The sequence below is a fragment of the Ambystoma mexicanum genome, chromosome 7p, assembly GCF_040938575.1.
Source record: "Ambystoma mexicanum isolate Mex_15411 chromosome 7p, UKY_AmexF1_1, whole genome shotgun sequence".
In the NCBI taxonomy this organism is placed as follows: Eukaryota; Metazoa; Chordata; class Amphibia; order Caudata; family Ambystomatidae; genus Ambystoma; species Ambystoma mexicanum.
The window spans coordinates 600947244-600965090 of record NC_090939.1 but is presented as its reverse complement, the minus strand read 5'-3'; the positions used below and the strand labels follow the sequence as shown (position 1 = coordinate 600965090).

The 17847-nt window shown below is 47.3% G+C and overlaps 1 protein-coding gene and 1 long non-coding RNA gene across 5 annotated transcripts in view; one reads left to right on the top strand and one right to left on the bottom strand.

Annotated features, from left to right (window-relative positions):
* HERC2 (HECT and RLD domain containing E3 ubiquitin protein ligase 2) overlaps window positions 1-17847 on the top strand; it is a 2956340-nt gene that overhangs the window by 33925 nt on the left and 2904568 nt on the right. For all 4 annotated transcript variants that reach the window (XM_069636605.1, XM_069636607.1, XM_069636603.1 and 1 more), the window contains exon 3: window positions 3077-3191. In XM_069636605.1, the coding sequence (XP_069492706.1) occupies window positions 3077-3191 (115 nt within the window). The remainder of the gene's footprint in view (window positions 1-3076; window positions 3192-17847) is intronic.
* The window catches only part of LOC138526181 (uncharacterized), a 270656-nt gene that overhangs the window by 135976 nt on the left and 116833 nt on the right, over window positions 1-17847 (bottom strand). The window lies entirely within an intron of this gene.

Genomic DNA, 17847 nt, shown 5'->3' with positions numbered 1-17847 from the left:
TTTAGTATTTTGTGAACTTTTGTAATGTTTATGTATGTATGTTGCTCTTTATTTTGTGCCATAGTTAGATTTCTTTCTGTGGGGGCTATTAACGTTTGTATGGGTGTAATGTGTGTACATAACCTACATTTTCTTATTGGTTGTTATTCAGTGGGAGATGTATTTTTTGATAATTTCTTGCAAAATACAGTTTTTCGATAATGTTCCTTGGATTGCAAACTGATCACGCACAAATTATTGCGTGCAAATGTATACCAAAGCAGTGCTGCACTTTGAGCCTACAGAGTCGGTACATCTCCAAATAATTAACATATTGGTTTCAAGATTAAGGTGCAGCAGTGTGAACTTGATGTTGTTCAAGCAGCTTTACAGCTGTAGTGCTATTCATCTGCTTAGAAGTTGATGGATGAACCAGTATATTGGATAGGGTGACGTGATTGATTTGGGGGTTGAAATGATTTGAACCCACAATGTGGCTGGAACAATTTAACGCTGTAATGACAGTGACACGCTTTGATAAGAATGTATCCTTTGACGCTTGGGTGCTAGGACTATTTGCCTACATCCTTTAGTTGCATGGAAAACCCAAAGAGACAAAAAGTCATACTCAACTGGGTAATCTCCCATGTCATCCTATGGGGGGGAATGCAGAATTCTGGTCAAATGCAGCTCTGCCTTGATTAGAGCTTCAGCTGATGGCTATTTTTCAGGTGGTACCTAGAAACTGGTTCTGGAGTTACAAAGTCATACGTGATTGTAACTGATGCGGCTTGAAGATTCTATGTGAGTTCTGTAGGGACACAAGGCCTTGTTACAAAAGCAAATCTGCCACAGTACAGTCCCCCACTCTAGGATCCTAACTTTCTGACCTACTGGCACAGCAGGTATTTAAATTTATGTCACGTGCCATTTGTAGACAGTCATCTTCCAATAGTAGCCTTGTAGCACTTCACGCAGTGGGACTGTGCCAATTTACACATTTCTGGGTTTTCAGAACACTTTAGTCTATTTCTATTGATATTCTATTTGTATCACGCTCATACATGTGTTTCAGAGCGCGACAAGGCAAGGGAGGGGAACAAGGAGTACAAAAACAATGATCTTACTAGGCCCAGTGACATTGAGAACGCACAAGAGCATGGGTGAAGGCAAGTTCATGGGGGTGGGGGGAGGGGAGAAGTGGAAAGTGCTGGGCGAAGGAATACATATAAATACATTAAACAGTAAAAGGCAACAGACAATGGTAGCGCAGCCAGCATGTGGCAAGTGCTAGGTATAAGGCAGCAGACTGGGTGTGTCGGATAAGTGCAGAACAAGTGGGGGAGCTGTATGGTTACAAATATGAACCCTTGTGCAAGGGATCGCCAGGAGGCAGTGCGGGTGGGTGGCAAGGTGAGCAGGTACCTGTGCCCGAAAGTCTGAGTAAACCAAGTGCACAGTGCCAAGACAGCAGATCAGCAGGGGAGAGGAGGAGCGAAGGCAGAAGCAAAGAGGAAGGTCTTGAGGTGCCTCCGGAGATGGTTCTCCTCAGGTTTCAGAGTAGCAGGGAGGCTGTTCCAGAGGGAGACGGAGATCTACCCCAAGCTAGTTTCTTTGAAAAACGGCTGACCCTGAGAGATTTAAAGGTAGAGGAGCGAAGACCTCTGGAGGTAAGGTATTTGCAGAGGGACAGCTGAAGGTATTTTGGACCCAGGCCCCAGAAAGCCTTGTGGACAATGCAAAGGGTTTTGAATTTAATCCTTGCAGCCACTGGGAGCCAATGTAGAGAGTTCAGTGCTGGAGAGATACGATCCCAGGGCTTGAGGCCAAGGACAAGTCTCGCAGTCCTGTTCTGGATAAGTTGCAAGGGTGGAGAGTAGAAGCAGGTAGATTTAGAAAGAGGCTGTTACAGTAGTCCAACATAGAGAGAACCAGGGCTCGAGAGACGGAGCTTCTGGGGGAAGGAGAGGAAAGGCAGAATACCTCTGAGGAGATGCAATAGGAAGTTAGACTTTTTAGAGACATCAGAGATGTGGGCAGAGAAGGAGAGGGTGGAGTTAAAGATGACCCCCGCGGTTCTTAGCCTCACAGGTGGGAGTAAGACGAGAGCCAAGGAAGGCAGGCCAGGGAGTGACGGGAAAGGAGGGTGAAGGTGTGCCGATGCGGAGGATATCTGTCTTGCTGGCATTCAGGCAGATATTGACAGCACACCACTCCTGAATGGCAGATAGGCAGTCAGAGATGAGAGAAGGAGAGGAAGTGGCCATGGGGAGCCTGAAAATGAGTTGTCATCAGCGTGACACTGAAAGTTGGAGCAGATAATGGCAATGCGGTGGGTGAGAGTTGCCAGTTATTGGTTGACGTACCAGGGTGAGTGGTTAGACCCCTGGGGAACACTGCAGGTAGAAAGGAAGATGGATGAAACGAAGGGTCCAAGTTGGACCTTGGGAGCGGGCGTCGATCGGAGAGGAAAGTGTCAGCCAGGCAAGAGCCTGATCGGTGATATCCAAGTTGTCACAGAGACGGTTGAGCAGGATGGTATGGTTGACCGTGTCAAAGGCAGAAGAGAGATAGAGTAGGATGAGGACAGAGGGGATGTTAGAATCAAGGTTGGAGAGCAGATCTTCACTGATGTTCAGGAGAGCAGTTCCGTGCTTTTGGCAGCTCTAAAGCCAGATTGGTGGTCATGGAGACAACCAACAGAATCAGAGTGAAGGTTGAGCTGCGAGATGGCTAGCTTTTCAAGGAGTTTGCCCAGAAAGGGAGTGATCGAGATTGGGCGATATTTAGCAAGAAGGGTCAGCTGTGATTTCTTGAGAAGAGGGTGCAGAAGAGAGTGCTTCAGAGGGGAGAAACATGAAAATTGCAGAACAGAAAACATTTGGTATATTGCTTTATAGGTTGGCATTAATGACATGCATGCAGACTAGACTAGCATAACACTTGGACCATACTCCGTTGTTGGCACCTTCCAGTAATGACTTGAGTCTGTTCCTTTACTTTGCTATGGTCAAACCTTGGTGCTAGTTCTACTGACTATTTGCACATAAACGGATGCCATTGTAAATTCCTTTTCTCCCCACCTTTTTTCTTTCAGTTGACATTCACTCGAGATGGACTCTGTGGCCTTTGGAATGAGATGGTTAAAGATGGTGAGATTGTGTACACTGGAACAGAATTGGCACAAAGTGGAGAATTGCCACCTCGGAAAGGTATGAGGCTTTTTTTCTTGCAAATGTTATATATGTAAATGGTTGCTGTACATTTGTAGTATGTTAGTTTGCCTTCTTTTCCTTTATGGCAGACCTTTTGAAAGTAGAAGTGGGTGTCAGTTCTACATCCAGGTGGGATCATTTAGGCAACTAAGCTCTGGATTCATGTATGGTAACTGAGAATGGGGAAAATAAATGCAGCATCATGCCAGCCACAGGCAAAGTGGCAGTGTGCACATATTGATGAGGATGGCTTATACATTTTGTAATAGCCTAGATTTTGGCAATTTATTGTAGAATAGCACTTCTGGACTGTCTGTGCTTAATGGGGGGAAAGGCCATGCACCGATACCAAAGATAGAACTAGAATTGAACTGTTGTCCATTTGAAGCCAGGTCTTTTGAGCTCTCGGGATTTTATCAAGGTATTTGTATTCTATTTCATTTTATATAGTGCTTTAATCCAAGGCGCTTTACATGAACAAAAAAGTGAATACATTATAAGCATTAAATAACAAAACATGAATCAAATAACCAACAATATAGAGAACAATTTACATTGAAAGGAATGAGTGAACTTGTGCTGTAGTTGTGAGAGGGTAAAGAGAGGGTAAAGAGGGTAAAAGGTGAGAGTAAAGAGAGGGTAAAGAGGGTAAAAGGTGTTAGGTTGGAGTTTGAAGAAGGTAGGACTTTAAAGAGGAGCAGGAGGAGGAGTATGTGGTGGTGGAGCGGATGGAGGGAGGTAGACGATTCCAATGAAAAGGAGCAAGAAGTTGGAATGAAAGGAAGTGGGATGGAGCACAGGGTGCAGGAGGAACAGAGAGTAGGAAATGATCAGCCGAGCGAAGTGGGTGAGAAGAATAGAAAGAGAGGGAGGAAAGGTAAGGTGGAGCAAGACCATAGAGTGATCTAAAGACAAGACAGAGGAAGTTAAATTTGAGTTGGGAATGAAAGGAGAGTCAGCCTAGTGAGGTGGAGAACATGCAGAGAGAACGGATGGCAGAATGATAAATGGATTTAAATGGGGGGGGCGTTAGATGTGAGGAAGGGAGACCGAACAGGAGAGCAGAGCAGTAGAAAAATCTAGAGAAAATGAGAGGGGAAATTAGGAGTTTAGTAGCGTGAAAGGTGAGGAAGAGCTCGACATCCCAAAGAAACTAAGCCCAATTCGAAATGAAGACTCAATAATGGAGTGCACATCGGGAGTGCTTAGGATTTTTTCCAAAGAAGGCCCTCCAATTTGTTCAGTTTGTGTTCCATAACCGAGGTTTTGCTTCCAGTCCATAGAGTAGAACAGGTACTGCTTTTGCTGTGTAAAACTTAATGAGTGGAAGAATAGAGAAATTACAGAATTTTGCGTTCAATTTTCATTTGTGGAATGATCTGTTGCTTTCTCCAAAATTGCCATATTAACCTTATTGCTAGCAGGGGAGGCAAAGATCTCGTAACCCAGATATATAAGTTCATCAACATGTGGGACCACTTTGCCATCCAAGAGCCAACTTCCAAATCTTATTTTCTTTTTTGGGTGTTTGAATGAGGATCTTGGATTTTCGAAAGGGTTGATTGAGAGCCCATTTAACGTAGCGCATTCCCCGGGTTTGTTTGAGACGCTGGAGTCCATTCGCAGATCTATCCAGCAGGACTAAATCGTCAGCGTAAGCTAGCCAATACATCCTCCTCCCATTGATCACTGGACTGGCCAACGCTGACGAAAACAAAGTCTCCCAAATCGGACAGAAAAAGGTTGAACAACAATGGGGCTCCTAGACAACCCTGCCTCACCACTTTGAAGACCTGTTTGAGATCCGACAAGTGTCCCTGGTCATCCAGCCGCAGTCTTATAGTTGTGTTCTTATGTAAGTCAATGGACATTGATGTCCAATATTCACATGTATGTCTAGATGTGTTGCAAGCCAGCATGTATATTTCCGTCTAGATATGACGCAAGCCAATATTCACATTTTGAATGGATTGTGTACTCCAACGTATTCCACGTCTTTGACATGTAATGTCCACAGCTGTGCACTTAGGAAACTTTTTCGGCAGAGGGCGTCCTGCGTCGATGACGTTGGGTCGATGTCCCTCTAAGGCCTCCGTCGAGGGCGACGTCAGCAGATGTTATAAGTAGGACGCACGCTGCCCGTAGCCTCAGTTTTGTTATTTCCACAAACGTGTTTGCTTCGAGAACTAGGCGCGCCTCGTGTGTTTCAATGTAGAGATGTCTTCTTCTTCGACCCCTCAGTCTCTGCGGTCTGGCTTCAAGACTTGCTGGGGCTTCAAGACTTGCTGGGACTGCAAGTCTAAAATGTCGATCACCGACCCGCATCGCATTTGTTTGTGGTGCTTGGGTGAGAGTCGAGACACTGACGACTGTTCCAAATGCCAGTCACTGACTGCCACAGCCTTGCGGGAGCATAAGGGGAAGCTTCAGGTAGGTAGGGGTTCTAAACCCAGTAAGTCCTGAAAATCTAAATCGTCCAAGAGGGTGTCCACTGACGACTCGAGAGGCGATTCTCCGCGTCGGGAAGACGGGAAGAGGCCTGGGGATCCCGGTCCCGGAGTGGTTTCCACCATTCTTCATCGTCCTGGCATTCTAGGAAGCGCTCTCACCGGTCTCCTTCCCTGTCCGCCTGGGAGGATGGAGCCACGAGGAGTGGCATGCCGGACGAAGTCCTCAACTCCAGAGGAATGGGCTGCCTTTAAGGAGCAGATGTTGGCAATTTTTCAATCGCAAGGCACGGTACTGGCCGTGACTTCTGATGAAGCCGGCAAGGAACGGTCTTGTAATGTGGCTCGCATGCCTTCAGGCTCGGGTCCTCGACGTGACTCGCATTGGGAACATTCGAGGTCCCGTTCGGACAAGGTTCAGGATAGTCGCAAGAGACGTGCTTGCAGGTCTCGGTCCTCGTCCCCAGCGAGGCCGCAGAAACCTGCTCAGGGCACGAAGCCTGCATCGACTCTGTCAATGCTGTGTCCGTCTGATTCGGACATCGAGCCTTTGCCTTCTTATCAGCCGTCGGCCCCATTGTCGATGCCAAAGCCTTCGGCGCTCTCGATGCCGTAGCAGTCGATGCTCTCGGCGTGGAAGCCTTCAGCGCCCTCGACACCTTCGGGGATTTTTGCCCGAAATGTACCGTTGGAGTTCCCTGCTACGGTGGGTTCTCCAAGGCAGGCTACTGCTAAGTCTGTGAGGCCAGTGGCTGACTCCAGGCCATCTTCTGTCCCGAGGCAAGGTTTTTCCCTCCCTCTGGACGACATATGAGGAGGAGGAAAGGTCTGACTTTAAAGACCCTGTTAAGCCTGATGTGGCTCCTGTCTTTTCTGGAGACAGTCAATTGGAGGAGTTGTTCCGGAAGTGGAATTGGGCAGGCCTGAGCCTCAGGCTCATGCTGAGTCGTCATACAGGAGGCTCATGGCTAGGGTCAGAGAGTATCTGGGCTGGTGCAGTCCTCCTGAAGATTTTGTACAAGATGATCTAACCGACATTTTAGATCAAGGTCCGTCTTCTGACCCGGTGTTACCTTTTCATCTCACTTTACAGAAAAGGGTGGCGCCTACTTGGCAGTCACCGGAATCTCTTCCGGCTGTTAACAAATCGTTGACAAAGTACCGTCCTTCCGTAAGCGACCCCAACTACTTATCCACTCGAGGCAGGCGGCGTACCCTACCATCCCTCCTGATAGGGACGACAAACAATTCGACGGTTGAGCTCGCAAGGTATTTTCTGCGGGGTGTATGGCGTTGAAATCAGCCAACTCCACTTGTGCCTTAGCAAGGTTTTCACACATTCTGTGGAACTGTTTCTCTAGCGGCTGAGCATATTCCCGAAGGGGATGGGTTCCCTGCTCTCGTGCAAGATGGCAAGGATGCCATGTGTGAATCCCTTCAGTCGGGTTTGGACACGGCCGACAGTGTTAGCTGGTCCATGGCTGCGAGAACAGTTATACGCAGATTTGCGTGGTTGCGGAATCCGAGGTTTGCCCCAGATGTGCAAGCCCTTCTTTTGAACATGCCCTTTGATGGTGCACATTATTTTGGCAGCAAGGCTGACAAGAGCCTTGAGAGGTTGCAGACCTCAAAAGCTGCAGCGACATCTTTAAGCGCAGCTGTGCATCAACCTCTGCCTTTTCGTCCTAGGGTACAGCAGTGGAGGGGAGATTCTTTTCGTTTCTACTCCTCCTTTGGTAGAACGAGAGGATCCGCCAGTCAAAGGGGTCGGCGAAAAAGTATCTGTGGTGGTCGGGGAAATGGAGGTGCCAAAGCCACTCGGGCAGCTGCCTCTTTGCCTTCAGGTGCTGCCGCAGCCACTCCAAAACAGTCATGAGACCATGTCCCATGGTTCGCCGGTTGGGGGCAGACTGTCTCAGCATCTCTAAGAGTGGCGAGCCATTACTTCGGATGCGTGGTTTCTGGATACTATTGCCCACGGCTACTGTATTCCCTTCCTAAAGCGGCCTCGCGACCATCCACCAGGGAATCTCTTTGGAGCTTTCGGATCTGCTCCTTGTGCAGGAAATCTTGACCCTGCTAGAGAAAGGCACTATAGAACTGGTGCCTGTAGCGGAGAGAAACGAGGGATGGTATTCCCCTTATTTTTTGATCCCAAAAAAAGGCTGGGGATTGAGACCCATCCTGGACTTGCGTTGGTTGAACAAACTTCTCAGGAAGGACACGTTCAAGATGGTTACTCTTTCTCAAGTCCTCCAGGCCCTTCACCTTCAGGATTGGTTGGTGTCTCTGGACCTAAAAGAGGCTTACTTTCATGTGCCGATTCATCCCAATCACAGAAAGTACCTGAGGTTTGCGGTAGGCGACTTGCACTTTCAGTTTCGAGTCCTGCCCTTTGGATTGACCTCTGCCCAAGGGTCTTCACCAAGATAATGGTGGTGGTGGTGGCAGCGTATCTCATGTGAGGGGGGGAATTCACGTCTACCCCTACCTGGATGACTGGCTGATCCGTGCGCGTTCTCCCGAGCAAGCATTCCATCACCTCAGTCTCACCTGCCGCTCCCTCCACAGGCTGGGCTTCTCCCTCAATTCCAAGAAGTCGCACCTGACACCTTCTCAACAGCTCCAGTACATCGGGGCTGTGTTGGACACGTCCTTGGGGAAGTGCTCGCCTCCCAAGATGAGGGCTCATCACATTGCGCAGATGGTGGACCAGTTTCAACATGCCCAGCGTCTCCCGGCTTTCGAATTCTTAAGGTTGCTCTGCCTCGTGGCATCCTGCATTTTTCTGGTGCCGGAGGCCAGGCTGAGGATGTGATCCCTGCAATGGGTTCTCAAGGTGCAGTGGTCGCAGTTATCAGGAAAGATGTCGGATCCCGTTCAGATTCCAATCTCGGTCTCCCGGGATCTTCTGTGGTGGGCCAACAAAGGGAACCTGATGAAGGGGGGAGCCGTTTTGGCAACCGTGGCCGGAGGTGACTGTAGTGACGGATGTTACCCTCACAGGATGGGGCGCTCATGCCAACGACTTGACCGCCAGCGGTCGTTGGTCTCCGTCGGAGTCCAAACTCCACATCAATCTGTTAGAGCTGAGGGCCATCAGGCTAGCCCTGAAGGCTTTTCTGCCGTCTGTGCGGGGGGGAAGTGTCCTGATCATGACGGACAACAGTGGCCATGCATTACCTCAACAAAAAGGTGGGGGGTAGGGTCACTGCCATTGTGCAGAGACAATGCAGCTCTGGTTCTGGGCCATCCAGGAGGAAATTTTGATCTCAGCAGTTCATCTGTCCGGAGACGAAAATGCGGCGGCGGACGCTCTGAGCAGGCAGAGCACAATCTCTCACGAGTGGGAGTTGGCTCAGGAAGTCCTTCTGGAGATCTTCGCCCTTTGCGGAACCCATAAGTGGATCTCTTTGCCACCAGTGCCAACCAGAAATGCGAGAGATTCTGCGAAAGGGAATTTCCTCCGAGAGGAGCCTTAGGAGACTCATTTGTAGTGGATTGGTCATTTCTGCTGCTGTACGAGCTTCCTCCAGTCCCCGTCATTCCTCAAGTGTTACGCAGAGTACGGAGGTTCGGTTCTCACATGATCCTCATTGCTCCGGATTGGGCCAGGAGCGCGTGGTACCCGGACCTTCTAGAAATGTCCATCTGCCCTCCACGCCGTCTTCCCTACTGAGAGGATCTGCTCTCGCGAGAGGGGGGGGGGTCAGGTTCTCCATCCAGAGGTCAGAACCCTCCACCTTCTCACTTGGTATCTGAAAGGTTGAGATAGAAGGGTTGGGACCTCCCGGATGATGTGATGGAGGTGTTGCTTTCGGCCAGGAGGCCAGCAACAAAATCCCTGTCCCATTGCTGTTGGCGTAAGTTTTGCGACTGGTGCAGAGGACAAAATGTTGATCCTTTTCAGTGTTCCATTCCTATGGTTTTGTCTTTCTTACTGTCTTTGGCCCACAGGGGCCTTCAGGTAGGTACCATTAAAGGTTACCTGGCGGCGCGGTCTATATTTAAGCGCTCGTCTGAAGAATGCTCTTACTTTAAGATTCCTTTGATTTCTTAAAGGGCTGACTGTGTTCCCGCCGTCCCCTTTCCAGGTGCCGGTTTGGGATTTGAATTTGGTTTTGAAATTTCTAATGGGTACTCCGTTTGAACCTTTGCACTCTTGTCCCTTGAGATTATCCTTCAAGACAGTGTTCTTGGTTGTGGTTACTTCTGCTCGCAGAGTGAGTGAATTGCAGGCACTTTCCTCTAATCCGCCCTTTACTGTGTTTCACAAGGACAGGGTTGTACTTGGGGTACATCCTTCCTTTCTACCTAAGGCAGTATCTGAATTTCATTTGAGCCAGAAAGTGGTTCTTCCTTCTTTCTATCCTCCTCCTCATCCTCCTCTCCTAGGATCCATAGGTTGGATCCTAGGAGATCTCTGAGCTTTTATATTTCTAGGATGCCCAGGGTCAGAGTGGACGATCAACTCTTTGTGGGATATTCTGGCCACCGATTGGGCCAGTCTGTTACCAAACAGACCCAGTCCAGGTGGATTATCCCCACCATTACTGAGTGTTACCGATTGGTGGGTAAGGATCCTCCTGAAGGGTTGAGCTCATGCCACTAGGGGCGTGGCTACTTCCACAGCCCTCCAACGGGGAGTTCCTATTAGGAATATTTGTGATGCAGCCACATGGGCTTCTATCCACACCTTTTGTTAAACATTACTCCCTGGATATGATCCATGGTCAGGATCTGGCCTTTAATAAGGCGGTTCTTTATTCCGCCATCTGATTGGGTACTCTAAACTATTCTCCCTCCTCCATTTTCTAGTACTGCTTTGGGAGTCTGTCAAAGATGTGCAATACGTTGAAGGACGCAATCCATTCGAAGACCAAGTTGCTTCCCAACTCGTAACGTTCTTTCAACTGAATGTTCCTCCAACGTATTCCACATAGTCCTCCCAGCCTGCCCCTCTTGAGAATTTCCTATGCGTTTGCAGCTTACGTTTCCGCGAGGATATGTGCAGTCAAGCAGGCATTGGATGGGTGCCGCACATTCTGGGGGAAAAACGGGCCCCGTGCGTCCTATTTATAAAATCTGGTGACGTTGCCCTCGACTGAGTCCTTCGAGGGACATCGACCCAACGTCATCGACGCAGGATGCCCTCTGCCGAAAGTTTCCCAAGTGCACAGCTGTGGACATTACATGTCAAAGATGTGGAATACGTTGGAGGAACATCCAGTCGAAAGAACGTTACCAGTTGTTAAGTAACTTGTTCCGTCTTGATGTGATGCAAGCTAATATTTACGCTTCTGTCTAGATCTGACGCAAGACATTTACATTTCTTTCTGCACTAGCTAGTGCATTTGGAACACAGTCCGCCTAGATGTGAGATATCCCTGGCTACCAGTTGTCCTAGATGGTTAGGCAACACAGTTCACGACACAGTCTATATGAGGCAGCAGTTGTTAAATTGAAATGGGTACATGCAAGATACAAGCTCTTGGGTGGTAGAAGATAAGAAATTGTATTTGGCATTTGTATAGCGCCTTTTACTATTGTTATGATTCCAAAGCCTGTGGGTTGAACTCCCTCAGGAACTGCAGTCCAGGACGGTGGAGAGAGTAGTGTAGTACAATGTGCATGGGTGCACTCGTTATGTGTGCAGCTAGAGTGCAATAGGTAATGTGTAGCTGCATACTAGCGCTAGCAGTGGTGCGGTGGCTGTGTAAGGGCAGTAGAATGTGTGCAGTAAGACCAATGGACTATGGCATCTGCATTCTGGTGGCGCTGGTGCTTTAGGGTAACGTTATGTGTGCAGCTAGGTCGAATTATTCGAGGGTTGTAGCTGCATACTAATTGTTGGTGTAAAGGCAAGAGTTAGCATAGTGGTGTGTTTGTGTCTGTGTTTTACAGGGGGACCTTGTTTGTATTCGGATTCCAGTGCCTGTTCAGGGCATGGAATCTTCCTGTATATTGATGGTTCAAATTGTTAAAGACTGATGGGTGGTGACGGGTGTTAAGGAGAATTCTCAGAAATGTGCGAATTCCCTCCACCTTAAAGACCCCCAGCAACTTTGCTGGATTTTGAGGACTTGATTTTCTTAACCTGGAGAGAGTGAGACCCTTTTCCCCCACCCTCTCATGTATTTTAATGTGATTTTGAACTCTTTCTTTTGGTTGTGGAGTTTGACAAACTACATAGGCATCATCTTTTACATTGTGTCACACAGCACCTTCAGTGGAGTGGCACAGGCAAGTCTTTCAGATTTCCCAAAGGTTTAAATACCTCCTCTTGGATAAACTACTGTTTCCAAGAGCAGTAAAGTGAAATTGACTTTACTTGTATTTGTAACTTTCTAGACCCAGCATACACTATTTTACAATAGGGTGCTGGAGGGGTTACCTAGTATCCCCTTTGTCTAGCTTCTCATGTAAAAAAATGTTGTTTCCTTTTTCTCACTGAATGGCTGATGGCAGTGGTTTTGTTTTAACTACCGTGGTGTGCATTTACCATGGGGCTGCGTTTGCAGCTGCAGTAAAGCACCCAACTGTGCCATTTTTGTCAGAATAGCCTTGGTCTTCTTTTTTGCCATTTCTTTGTGGGAAAGGTCCTTCTTAAGATTAACTCTGCGCGCAAAACCAGGTTTGGTCACATTGTTCGCTTTGCCTTTGGCGGGATTCACGAGTGAAGCCCGCCTCTGGCTCCAGGGTGTCTGGGGTAGGCAGGAAGTGCGCGAGGTGCCCGAAACTCCCTGTGCTTAGTCTCCTAGGAGACCCAAATGCACTCTGTGGTGATTGGCCGGCTGACTGTCCGGCAAGGACAGCCACCCTGCTGGGTGACTGAGAGCTGGGCTGGAATGAATGGGAGAGAACAGGATAAAAGGCAAGGCTTTTGGCTTGGAAGGCAGAGTCAACCACTGGATGAAGGAACCGAAGAAGAACTTGAAGAAGATGCCTGCTGCAACTCCTGGACCGTTGGTTTGCCCGGTGAAGCCCTGCTGCTGTGCTGCTGTAACTCCCAATTTTGCATCAACAGAGAAGCCCCTGCAAGGACGACTTCTCCCCTTGAATTGGTGGGACCAATCAACTCCAAAGTAAGCCACCTGGACATCCTTCTTTGAGCTGATTGAAGCTGGTTGAATTTCCACAGAGTTGCTGCTGGAAACCATATAGCCAGGGAGAGCAACACCAGATTGTGTGCAGTGCTTTTAAGCTGGCCTAGAGCTCCAGGAAGATCCTCCGGACTCCAAGGAAGCAGGACTGCCCAAGCCTGAGCGCCCTCAGCAGAGTGCGGGACCCCAGAAGCAACGATAGTCCATCTTGACAGCCAGGAATCGCAGTGTTGCTATTTGCAGTAGACTCGGAGCTGAATCACTGAACAGCCACTGATTTGAAGATTGCTGGTTGCGAGCGGTGACAGTCCCATTGCAGTGCAGGAGTCCCCAGAAGTCCTCCCTCTTGTCCCCACGACTGATGCACAGCAACACCAGGATCTGCAGAGCTGCACAGGAACAGAAGTCATCTGCTGCACTTATTCTTCAATCCAAAGGCACTGTAAAGTCTGAGAGAACGTAACTCTCACTGTAGAGTTGCTTGCATCTTCTACTTACCACAAGTGTAATCCGCTTGTGGCCCTAAATTTGATTCTTCTTTTCTTCAAAGACTTAAAACATTGTGCAAAGACTTTTTTTTACTTACCTACCAGAAGTGCTTCATCCTATATAAGACTTTTGCCCATTGACTTTGGCTTAGCCTGTTTTACTGAATGACTCTTTTTGGGGGATCCACAAGTATTTGCCTGTTTAAGAATATTTGTGGTCTCTTATTGTTCTAATAACTTTTTCCCTTTACCACCTTCTAAGAGTATTCTAAATGCCAACAGTAAGATATTAATGTCCCCAGCACCCTAGCTATTGAAGTCACCTGAGGGTGTAGGCTGTCTGTGGGCCATCCCAAAATGGTCTTTACTGATTTAAAAACTAAGTGTCCAGTATTGACGTGTATTTGTGTGTTCATTTTTATATTGCTCCCTTCTGAATTCCAGATGTGTAGGATTTGTAAGTACTGGTAGACCCTGGTTTGATAGCATAGCGCATATGACTATTCTCCATAGTTAAGTGTGACACATGGTTAATCTTCACATTTCACTTTAATGTGCATAGCAATGCAATTGTTGAAAAACTGAAAAGCTACTCGGGGCTAAATATAATTAATTGTATTCACTTATTTAATAATACCAAAAGAAAATCAGTTTGTGATTTCATTGTTTCTCGTACATTTCAGTGAGCTGTTGCATGAATTACCATTGTGAATTTGCTCTGCTTTGACTAATTGGCAGGAATACGTTGAAACTTGCACTTTCAGTGCACTGAACTGGATGTTCCCTTAAACAGCAGGCACATGGGTTTTGGGGTTTGTATTGTGTATGCTAGGGGGCGTGGCAATGGGGTTTGTGGGGAGCGGTGCAGAAAAGTAGGCAAAATAGTTCCACTACTTCCTTTCGTACACTTTGACCACTGCTCAATGGTGATATTAAATGAAAAGTGAAAACTCCTACCTTGCCCTGTGCTAAGGATGTTCCATACCTAACAAAACTAAATAAGGTGCTCATCAGTGAGTGTCCAAATCGAGATCAGTCTACTGTCCAAACAAACCTATCATAACCACAGTTCTGATACTGGATTCTTCAGGATTTCAACCGTCTCTCACTCGGTTACTCCTACTTTCCTTCTTGTTCTCTTGTCTTATTCTAGTTGGGTTTGTCCCTTTCCTTTCACAGGATTCATTTCTCTTCATTCAGATTTAAGGGTTTTACCTTATTCAATGTCCACTCTTTATCTCGACTAGGACGAGTATGTGCATGCAAGTAATAGTCTTCTGTCCCCCCTACCTGGTTCTCCCGCTTTTCCAGTTAACTGTATTGTTAAGGGATAGCACAGCCAGGATTCCTAACAGGCTGAGACCCTCTCTTTCGCTTGTCAGGTTGGTTTCTCGTAACTTCTGTTGTCTTGCCTACGCCTGCTCCTTTCTTCAGTCTGTTCGCTTTGGGTTTCATCAGAAGTGTTTTGTGTTCACTAACCCACTGGTTCACCACGACTTGTTAGCAGTCACGTCGCCACTTATCTCTCACTCAGGACGCCATGCGTCCACTTCGGTTTCTCGTGTCTCTTCTCCTTTTCAACGCCGCGAGTCGGAAGCTGCACGTGGGCTTCTCTTTGGTATTGTACGCCGCGCACCCAAGTTTGCTTCAGCGTATCTCTGCAAGCAGATTCGAAACTTGCAGGTTCTTTCTCTCATGTCTCCCCCTCTAACTTTATTACGTTGCCCTGGGACTTGCGCTGCGCACTCAGTCCTTCCTCTGTTTGGTTCATGACTGTATTCTTCCTGAGGTTTGCTTAGTCTCACTACAATATACATTGTCCTTCATAGGTACTATTTTGAGTATTTGGATGACAGTAACATATTTTGGTTTGTTGTTCATATCTTTCTGCACTGGATGTTTTTGAAGGTAGGTTATTGATATGTCACTTGGGGAGTTCCTTATAAGAACTGGAGTCCCTGTCTCCAGTGTGGGAGTCTCTCTCAGTGAGTTCCTGCTTGTTTCGACCCCTATTGAGTTTCTTGCCGAGCAGGCTCACCTCCCTAGCCTCACAGGAAAAGCTCCCCCCCCCCTCCCCGAGAGAGAAGTGACTGATCCCTGCGATTTGCCACAGAATGTAGTGTTGAGGAGATGCACACCCTTGCCAATAGAAAGGTTGAAGGAATCTGCTGCTTTACATGGATCACAAATGTAATAATTTGCAAACAATGATCCATGTGGCCGAAGGCAGCAACAAAGCTGCCATAGTTTTGAATGTGCAACTTTGATTTCCATGTTAAGTGACTAGAGCTCTGTGACTGTGCTTCATGATGTGGGGTATGTGAGGAACTCATGGTGACAAGTAAGACTGACTCGAGTGATCACAGTTGAAGGGTGTTTATTGAACAATTAATGCTGTTGCAGGGTGGAAAAATGCTTAATCTAAACCTGAATCTAAAATGGGAACAATAGTCAACCATCAAATGAAAAATAAGGTAGTCCTAGTGATGTCGTATCATCAAAAAGGCCTATACTAAGAAACCTATTGCCAAACCACACAACTAATACAAAAAGGGGTGTTGGATAGATCAAGGTAAGAAAGAAGTGTTCTCAAATGATATGTCAGGATGCGGTAGCCTAGGCCTCCCTTCCCCATGTTTTGGACACTGGGTAAAATGGGAGCTTGAAGCACACTATGATCTCGGTCCTCTCCAGCATGGGACGACAGTTCCAATGGCAGCTCTTGCGGCACACTTTTGGGATTTTCTAGCACGAGATGTTAGTTCAACTTTTAACCTTTGAGCTTTCAGCTATCGGGGCCGTCGGTGGTCAAGTCTAGTTTCACTTGCAAGTCTTTTGCCTTGGAGGATCTGCCAAAACAAAAGTTCCTTTAACAAATGAAAGTTCTTTAACAATGTTTGATGGGTTCACCCCCGGGGTCTCCCTCTTCTGGGTGCTGACCTTCTTTGTATCATATTTCATAAGATATCACAGTTCCTTCATTAATGAACTTCTGGGTGATAGCTTCACCGCCTGATCTCTCTCCATCGGGCTCAGACCCCTCTTACTTTAACAGGATTAAATTCCCTTGATTTCTCAACGTTCTTTTGTTGTGGGATTCACTTCCCTTTTTCTCGCACTGCTTTTAGATCAGTCTTTCGATTGTGCAGGGGTTTTGCTTGACCCTCTGTATGAGAACTTTGACCTATTTTACTGGCCCTCCTATGGCCTTCTGGTACTTGTAGTTTCTCTCATATGAGGCTCGACTGGAGTGTTTCGAGTTAGCACCCACGTAGTGCCTTTTTCCCCTCTGCAGCTGGTCTCCCCTTCACACTCTTAACAGTTCATTCAAAAGATCAGCAGCTTTGGTCCAAAACTTGGCACTTTGCGATTCTCACTCAACACAGCCTGGTTCTTATCGGTTCTCCCCTCGACTCACCGGCTGTAGCGAACCGCTTGGCTTTTGGCTTCTCTGGAGTCTAGGCCAGTACCAGGGGCGCGGGAGCTTCCCCCGCTCCGGCTTATCGGTATAAGCTTGCCCTGTGTACAGCTGACATCTGCTGCAGGACAATTGTGCGATTGTTCGCCATCTAGGGCGCTCCTCCATGATGGTTACACGGGCTTGGGATGAAAAGGTCAAGGTCACTTCTCTCCTCGCCACCCTCTCGATTCCTGCTGCCTGTCTCCTTCTCTAAACTGTCGCATTTCAGCTGTCTCATCGTTCTCGCCTTGCTCATACTGCGCTTGCTCCACCTTTTATCCCTGTGGTTAAACGGAAGGGCCGTCGGGTGTGTGTGGTTCAATTTAATTGTCTGACTTTGCCTGACCCTCGGGTTTGGGACATGTTAGGTAAGAATTGCAGTCATACTGTGTGAGACTGCACAACACTTATCTGCTTGGTATTATGTAACCCATCTTTTGGTATAGGTCTGTACTACACAAGTTGGTAGTGTGACTTTGACTGAGCAGCCAGGCCTATCTCAAGAGGGGTAGATGTGAGCCGGAGAGCTGAAATCCTTAAATGCAAGTATCCAAGTAACTCTTTCTCTGAAGGATTCTGTTATAATTAGATATTTATTTAACACCAATTTTTAAATAAGCGTTCTTTAAAAAGGCAATTTGTGTAACACTGTAAATATACTTAATTTTCAGAATCAAAACAAGTTGGTGGATAACCTTTGGAAATGCTTCATACACAATTCCTACACCCTGAGGTGACCTCATTCACAAGGACAGTAATGGCATTTATATATCGCACTAGTTATAGTTTGCAGATTCTGAGGTTGCAGAAAGGAAAGGTTAGAGAATGAAAAGGTTAAACAGGTTCTCAGTAAATGTGAGGACAACTAAATCTTCCTATGAAATCTAGACCAGCCTTTCCCAGCAGTAACAGTCTAAAACAAGTTACCACCTGTGAGGGACAAACTATCAAAGTCAATGGACTAGAATAGTCTTCAGGGAGCCAGGACAGCCAGAGTCAATTTGGACACAGTCTATGGAGCTGAGGCACTCCTTTGATCAGAAACAGTCTTGCACAAAGTTAGAGAGTTTGTAGAAAATCACTTGTAGGGTCACAAGCTGTTAAGCCTGTGAGAAAAAGAGTTGGACTCAACTCTAAAAGCAAGCCAATGAAATT